At 29.9% G+C, this 8,379-nt stretch overlaps 1 protein-coding gene across 5 annotated transcripts; it reads left to right on the top strand.

Annotated features, from left to right (window-relative positions):
- The first annotated feature begins 2,009 nt into the window (after positions 1-2,009).
- On the top strand, positions 2,010-5,877 carry LOC114172670 (BRASSINOSTEROID INSENSITIVE 1-associated receptor kinase 1-like). Of its 5 annotated transcripts, none has more exons than XM_028057004.1 (8): positions 2,010-2,038; positions 3,785-3,917; positions 3,991-4,062; positions 4,306-4,449; positions 4,633-4,704; positions 4,804-4,875; positions 5,197-5,566; positions 5,663-5,877. In XM_028057004.1, the coding sequence occupies exons 2-7, from the start codon at positions 3,814-3,816 to the stop codon at positions 5,552-5,554; spliced, it is 822 nt and encodes a 273-aa protein (XP_027912805.1). In that variant the 5' UTR covers positions 2,010-2,038; positions 3,785-3,813; the 3' UTR covers positions 5,555-5,566; positions 5,663-5,877. The 5 variants fall into 5 exon arrangements, with proteins under 5 accessions (XP_027912805.1, XP_027912804.1, XP_027912802.1 ...); XM_028057003.1 differs by having other exon boundaries at positions 3,979-4,062; XM_028057001.1 differs by lacking the exon at positions 2,010-2,038 and adding an exon at positions 3,122-3,302.
- Positions 5,878-8,379: the final 2,502 nt, after the last annotated feature.

Genomic DNA, 8,379 nt, shown 5'->3' with positions numbered 1-8,379 from the left:
AAGTAATAAGGGTTAAGTTTGTAATTAATAATATGACTTGAGGTACATAAGAAGTGCATCCTTTTGGTTAATAAATAAAATTGATGAGTATATTTTACACCTTGTTCGAAAATAATACGTTACTCACACTTATTTGTTTATTATGCCCCCACATATTTGCTCCCTTTTTCTACAAGGCAGCCACCTAGTGAAGTAATAAGGTTGATTTTTGTAACTTATATTCAAACTTGTGGTACATAAGAAGTGCATCCCTTTGGATAATAAAAATAAATTGTATAAATTTTAAAACTTTTTACGAAAACTAATAGGTAGCTCTGAACTATTTGTTTATTATGTCCCACTTATTTGCCTATTTTTTTCTTCAAGGCAGCCACCTAGTGAAAGTAATAAGGTTGATTTTTGTAACTTTATTCAAACTTGTGGTACATAGAAGTGCATCCCTTTGGATAATAAAATAAATTGTTTAATAAATTTTAAAACTTTTTACGAAACTAATAGCTAGCTCTGCACTTATTAGTTTTTATACCCACTTATTTCCCTAATTTTTCTTCAAGGCAGCCACCTAGTGAAAGTAATAAAGTTGATTTTTGTAACTTATAATCAAACTTGTGGTACATAAGAAGTGCATCTCTTTGGATAATAAAAATAAATTGTTTAATAAATTTTAAAACTTTTTACGAAACTAATACGTAGCTCTGCACTTATTTGTTTATTATATCTCACTTTTTGCCTATTTTTTTTCTTTAGTGAAAGTAATAAGAGTTGATTTTTAACTTATAATCAAAATTATGGTACTTAAGAAGTGCACCCTTTGGATAATAAATAAAATTTGATGAGTATACTTTAACACTTTGTAAATAATACGCAGCTCTCTACTTATTATTTTATTATGCCCTACTTATTTGCCTATTTTTTTCTTTCAAGACAAACCACCTAGTGAAAGTAATACGCTTCATTTTTGTAACTTATAATCAAACTTGTGGTACTTACACTACAAATAAATTTATTTTAACGGAGGTATTTTGGAGAGGTTTTAAATATTCTCCGCAAATAATATAGTTTACAAGAATATATAAATTATCTAAATGACATAATAACAGGGGTTTTTAAATTTTTTGTACAGAGGTTAAGACCTCAGCAAATTATAATACAAATTTTTTTACTACGTTAAATATTAAAGTTTCATTTACTCCTCAGTTTCATTTCAGTTTCGCTCTCTTCGCTCTCATCTATCTCTTTGAAGGATTTTGTCTCGTGTTTTCACACAACAGAGTTTCGTTCACAAATTTTATTTCAGAACCTAGAAATAGTTTCAAGTTCCTTACTTCGATCAAAAGGTTTTCAACTCTCCAAGTGGAGTGGTGGCGGTGAAGGCGGGGTGGTGGAGGTCGTTGAAGTGGTTGGGGTGTTCGGCCTTAAAGACGCGTTGGACTCATTACTACGTGTTAGAGTTGTTCGCTCTGACGGGCATTGCAAGGGCGAGGGTGTTGTCTTGTGAAATAATCTGGTAAGTTCACTAAACCCTTATATATTATATACATAGGTTTATTGATAATCTGAAAGTTTATTGAGGGTAATATTTGATGGTGATGTATTTTGTGAGTGCGGATGTTTTTGCTGCCCATTACTTGTTTGATGAAATTCCTATGCTGAGTACTGTTTTGGAATTGATTATCTTTCGAAAGTGTGTTAATCTATGACCAAGTTTGCTCTTGTTATTATAATGAAAAAAATTTATGCAGCAAAGTTGAGTTTCTCTCCTTAATTCTTACAACTTGGTCCTTGTTGTTTTCAGAAAGGACTCGAAAAGTTGGTTATTCATGGAAGAGACAGCATAACAAATGAAGCGTCCATTTGGAATTCTGAAAGCCAGAATTCACTGTTGGGGTTGGATGAACCATTGAAGAAGTTGAAAACGAATGTTTTGAGCGAAGGTTTGTCCGTATGGTTTTGACCGGTGTGGGAGGATCGGGGAAACCACTCTGGCCACTATGCTCTACTATTGAACCTAATAACCTCTTATTTCTTCTTAAGTGAGGTTAGTTATTTTGCTGGAATACATGAAAAGTTTCAGATTATTGTAGAAAGAACCAGAGGCTACTATAATCTCTTTGGTTTGCAGTTAATACCATTGTGTCACTTGATATAGTTAATTTGGCTCCATCAAATAGCAAAACTAAATATCTCTCTAATGCTATTAGTTGCTTTGATCCTCTAATGCTAACATTCCAGCATGAAATATTGAGAGCCAACATAGTTTTGATGAAGAAGCAGTTGCTTCATTCCACTTCTGAAGTTCCTTTATGTTTTGCAAGATGATATACTTTACAAATTTGTTTCAGCATCTAAGCTAATTTTCAGTGAGATATAGTGGTTTATTTTTTCAGTTGCTTTCATTGGTTTTTTGTGTGCTTCACCTTCTTAACCGCATATATAAGGCTTCAAATATTTTTTAAGACTACCAACTATTTACTTTTCTAGTCTAATTTGAAAATTATAGTATACTTCAATTAGCATGGATTTTAGCTTTTGCTTTAAAATGAGTATTGGTTAATTTAATTTCCGCTATGTTTACATATAGATTTTCAAATTTATTCAAATGTGAAAATACATTAGAAGCTTAACGCAACACTGATTAGAAGCTTAATAATGGAAAATACATTAAGCTTATTAAATAATACTTGATTATCAATTTTGATTCCAAGTTCACTACTCTATTGTTGAATCCGAACATACTCTAAATTTGGTTATATTGGAGGAGGGTAGGTAAACTTTCTCCCTCTCTCCCTTTATTTATTTAATTTTGCTACTATTAATCTAGTTAGCAAACTGTTATTATGGAACAATCCCGAAAAAGTGATCCCCAACAAAAAGAAATAAGGAAAATAAAACAACATAAGTAGTTGAAGAGATTAAAAAATTATTAAGCCAAAGAAAAGCAGAAAGCTAAACGTGGAAAATGCAAAAAGCAAGACTTGGGGTTGAGTAAGTGTATGAATGATAAGAAGCTAAAGTGTGCAGAGGCCATGGTGGTGGGGACAATCGTAGGCTAATTATTGTTGTTTCTAAGTTGTGATAGGTACAACTCTAAGTTGACTGCTTATGCAATGAATATTTATGGTCAATGAGGTCTATCTCCTTATGAACTTGAGAGGAATATTCATATTAATGTGCATGTGCATGTACATGATTGAAGAGGATGAATTACAAGGAGCGAGTTCCATCTTTAATATGCTTCTATATTCTGTTTTGGACAATTTTGGTGTTTCACTTGGTGCTCAGGGTTTCTGGGAATGCAGAAGGTGACGTTTTGTACTTATTTGGTGCTTCAATTAATTGTTTTTACTGGTTTTCCTGTTTCTGTTCTTTTATGAGTTGTTGACTTTTTAGCTCTGTTGTTTTGGTTCATATGTTTGAATGAGTCATAAACTAGTATTAGGCTTTTGTTCATTATTGGAATTGGTTCAGAAGTTCCGCATAACAGAGTATGCAATATGAAAACACAAACTATGAAATTAAATAGAACGCAAAAATTAGAGGATAAATTGAAACCAATTTAGAGGACATGTATGATTAGCTTGGGCTGTTTGTAGGTTCTAAACTGAAAATGTTTCGGTGTTATGCTTGGGAGTTATTGATGATGACCATGGGTTTCATGTTTTTACTTTCTTTATTTCACACAATTTCATTAAAAGCAGCACAATACTGTTTGATTTTTACCCCTGTCAATTTAATATATTCAGTACATTTGTAATGGCACTCAAATATTACTTCTATGACACAGGTGATGCCCTTACTGCATTCAAGAAGAATATGATAGATCCTACTGGTGCTCTTGATAATTGGAATCCTAATATTTTAACTCCTTGCACATGGTTTCATATTATTTGCAACGATGAAAAAAGCGTCACCCATTTGTAAGATATATGCTATTTTTACTTGTGGTTTTATGAAAGATTTTGCATAAAGTGAAAAAAGTTGCTTGGCCAGGTATCTTGGAAATGCAAACCTTTCGGGTCAACTTGTTCCAGAGCTTGGCCAGCTCCCAAATTTGGAATATCTGTAAGTTATGCCTCCTTTGCTGAACAGATTTTGCATGACACTAATTTTTTATTTTTATTGACATTTCATCAACTATTTCTTGTAATTCTTGATTGTTGGTTGAAACTAGTATTATTAGGAAAAACTATTCTAAAAGTAAATGCGGTAACTGTGTCTCTCAGAGCACTACCTGTAATGCCATTTTTTGTTATTCACTGGACTCGTTACTCTGCCAAATCTAAATATTTTCCTTTGACCTGACTGGGAACTTTATAACAATAACATAACTGGGGAGATCCCAAATGTGCTTGGAAATTTGACAAACTTGCTGAGTTTGGATCTTTACTCGAACAACATTACTGGTCAAATTCCAGAAGAATTAGCCAATCTTAAAAAACTAGAATCCCTGTATGAAATGCTTTCCTTTTCTCATATCTTATTCAACAAAACTTATGCAATGAAATTTCATTTTTATTTCTTTTTTAGCATTCATAACATTATGGCACACGCTCACTGCAGTTGCTACTTAATCATTGTTTGTGTTCAATAGTTTATTATCTGCTAACCAAATGGCTCTGCTCCCTGAACTAGGCGCCTCAACAAAAATAGCTTGTCAGGAAAGATTCCTATGGGTTTGACCACCATTGATACACTGATAGTTCTGTGATTTTAACTCCTATGTCTAAATGTCTAGATACATTGCTATGCTGGTGATGTGTTATTTTGTCTATAACCTGACACCATGATCATTGTTGAATCTAGTGACTTATCGTCCAACAACTTAACAGGGAATTTCCCAGCCAATGGTTCATTTTCAAGTTTTACTCCCATCAGGTTGGTACAAATAAGAATTTTGTTCTGATGAGAGCTCATTGGAGAACCACACTCCAACACTTGCCAATAGCCATTTGTTATAAAATCAGAAAAAATATTAAAGGTTGTAAAACCAGAGAAAAAAAACAGAGAAGAGTCTTTTACAATATTATGAGTGTAGTAGCCTATATGTTACAAAAGGTTTCTCTCTAACATGATTTAACAAACAAGAAAAAGTAAAATCTTAGAGTATCTAGAAAGTCTCATTTTCATACTATTGTTCGAGTGGCATGATAAACCTTACATCATAATTTTATTAACCCCGTTAATCCATTTTTACAGTTTTAGCGATAATCGTTTCTTGGTGCAAGCCATTCCGATTTCACCACCCCCTACACAGAAACAAAATCCTTCAGGTTTGTTATTATTTATTGTTGGCAATGAATTTAATTTTTCAAAGAATATAGCTCTTAAAGTACTAGGCTTCGGATTTACTGTGATTAGAGCTACTTTATGTGATTTTCATCAAGTTAATGTACATTTTTACTTTGAATGCCAACATCTATTCTATAAATTAAATTCCAGAAAGCTTATGATGTTAATTTCAATAGGTCAAATAATGAAAAGATTGAGGCATCCAAATGTTGTTCTCTTCATGGGAGCAGTAACTCAGACCTCCAAATCTTTCAATTGTTACTGAATTTCTTCCCAGGTACTTCAAATTCTTGATTTGATTTTGTAGTGATTCTTTAGTTATATGGGATTGTTTAATGTGAAATTTGAAATTTTTTCATTTTTATTAATCCAGTGATGCAAATGAGCCTGAGTCTTCTATGGGTACAAGAGGATCATCTGGTGGTAGCAACATTTAGGGTGTTGATGATGTTTTTTAGGATGAAACTATTTTAGTGTATTATGAACTTTGAGTAAGTATGGATTAAGTTGTAATTGTTTCAATTTAAATTGCTTTTATGTTAATATGTTGATTTTGAGAATCAAAAGTTCTAATGATATATATTTGAGCACTTTGGTTGAAGTATTTGATTGAAGTTTACAAAAAAAATATTGTTGATATAAAAATATAAGTACCTCAAATGGTGACATACATTCTCAAGTATAGTAGGAAATTCTAATTACAAACAAAATATTGTTTTTTATGAGATTTGAATAATGCTAGAAAAATACAGTAATAAATCCACAAATTAAATAATACAAACGAAATAAGTTTTATAATCCTCAAATTGAGGAGGGTATTAACCCCCACAAAAAAAATGAAAAATAGGAGTTTTGGAATCAAATAGGTTTATGGAAATAAAGGAGGTTTTAAAACCTCCACAAAATAATAGTCATGAATAGGAGAGGTTATAACCCTCCATTAAAAAACTTCCACAATATAAACTTGGTACCAGGGGTTGTAGAAAACCTCCACAAATAACTTGTGGGAAACCTATCTGTGGAGGTTTGAAAAACTTCTGCAAAATATTTTGTGGAGGGTAAAAACCCCCGTTAAACGAAATTAAAACCTCCATAATTTAGCTTTTTTTTGTAGTGTTAAGTAGTGCACCCTTTGGATAATAAATAAGAATTGATGAGTATATTTTAACACATTGTACGAAAACTAATACGTAGCTCTCCACTTATTATTTTATTATGCCCCACTTATTTGCCTATTATTTTCTTCAAGGCACCCACCTAGTGAAAGTAATAAGGGGATATTTTTGAAACTTATATTCAAACTTGTCATACATAGGGATGACAACGGGGCGGGGACGGGTTGCGCTATCCCATACCCATCCTCGCATAAAAAATTCATCCCCATACCCAAACCCAACGGGTATCAAACTTTTTTCCCATCCCCACCGGGTAACGGGTATAATCTCGTACCCATACCCGTACCCGTGTTGTAACTACTTCAATATTAATTTTTATAAAAGAAAAAAAATTACGGTAAAGGAAACATAATATTATGAAATATTCAATATTAGGAGGATTTTCTTCGATGCCAAATACCTTAAAATAAAATAGAATTGTTTACATTTTATATTAGAATATCAAATAAAATTTCATATGAACCAAAACATTTATTAAATTTGCAAACTACAACATTGATGAACTTAGTTGATAAAATTAAAAAATATTTCAAAAAAATATAAAAGGAAAACAAATATTCAAATTAAAATATATTTTAAATGTTTGTTTACTTCAATTTTTTAAATTCTAATGAATCTTTTTTTTATACACTAATAAAAGTTATAATATATCACTTGATCAAAATGACACAAAGAACAAATAATAAAAGGAAAACAAATATTCAAATTAAAATATATTTTAAATGTTTGTTTACTTCAATTTTTTAAATTATAATGAATCTCTTTTTTATACACTAATAAAAGTTATAATACATCACTTGATCAAAATGACACAAAGAACAAATAATAAAAGGAAAACAAATATTCAAATTAAAATATATTTTAAATGTTTGTTTACTTCAATTTTTTAAATTATAATGAATCTCTTTTATACATTAATAAAAGTTATAATACATCACTTGATCAAAATGACACAAAGAACAAATAATAAACATAATAATAAAATTTTGACATAGATTTTGTATCTTTTGAATTTCAATATACGTTGGATAGTGACAAAAAAATATTCATAGAAATTTCATTAAATTTTTATATTGTAGTAAATAAAAGTTATTTATACAATTAAAGTGAAAAAAATTACAGTATGATTAATAGTGAGTTATAAAATAACAAATAATTAGATAGAATATATCAAAATATTATTCTACATGATGAAAATAAACAATAAATAAAAATATTAAAAAACTAACAAATGTGTGTTTTAGAAATAATTTGAGAGACTATCGAAAGAAATCGCACAAAGGAAATCAAATGTATAATTAAGGTATGATAAAATGAAAAAAATCTTAGAGAACTAATTATTAAATTATGTTTGAAGTGGTTAAAAATAAATAGAAATATCATTAGTGACCAAAAAATTTGTCATTAAATTACAAATAAAATAGTAATTGAATTGGTCACTAAATCAAGTACCGATTCGATCATTGAATCGGTCACTAATTTAGTCATTGATTTAGACAATAAATCAACTACTACCACCAATGACGAAAAATAGTGACTAATATGGGTTACTAACTAAATCAGTCACCATTTCATGTTTTTCTTGTAGTGAATTATCATATATTATTCCTAAATATCATTATATATATATATATATATAATTTTAACCACTTCAAACAGAATTTAAAGTGAAAAAATTACATTATGATTAATAATGAGTTATAAAATAAAAAATAATTAGATAGAATATATCGAAATATTATTCTACATGATGAAAATAAAAACAATAAATAAAAATATTAAAAAACTAACAAATGTGTGTTTTAGAAATAATTTGAGAGACTATCGAACAAAATCACACAAAGGAAATCAAATGTATAACTAAGGTATGATAAGACGAAAAATATCTTAGAGAACTAAGAAAACTTTTCAAATA

This window comes from Vigna unguiculata, unplaced genomic scaffold (genome assembly GCF_004118075.2).
Source record: "Vigna unguiculata cultivar IT97K-499-35 unplaced genomic scaffold, ASM411807v1 contig_673, whole genome shotgun sequence".
Classification (NCBI taxonomy): Eukaryota; Viridiplantae; Streptophyta; class Magnoliopsida; order Fabales; family Fabaceae; genus Vigna; species Vigna unguiculata.
This window is presented reverse-complemented; position numbering and strand designations above follow the sequence as displayed.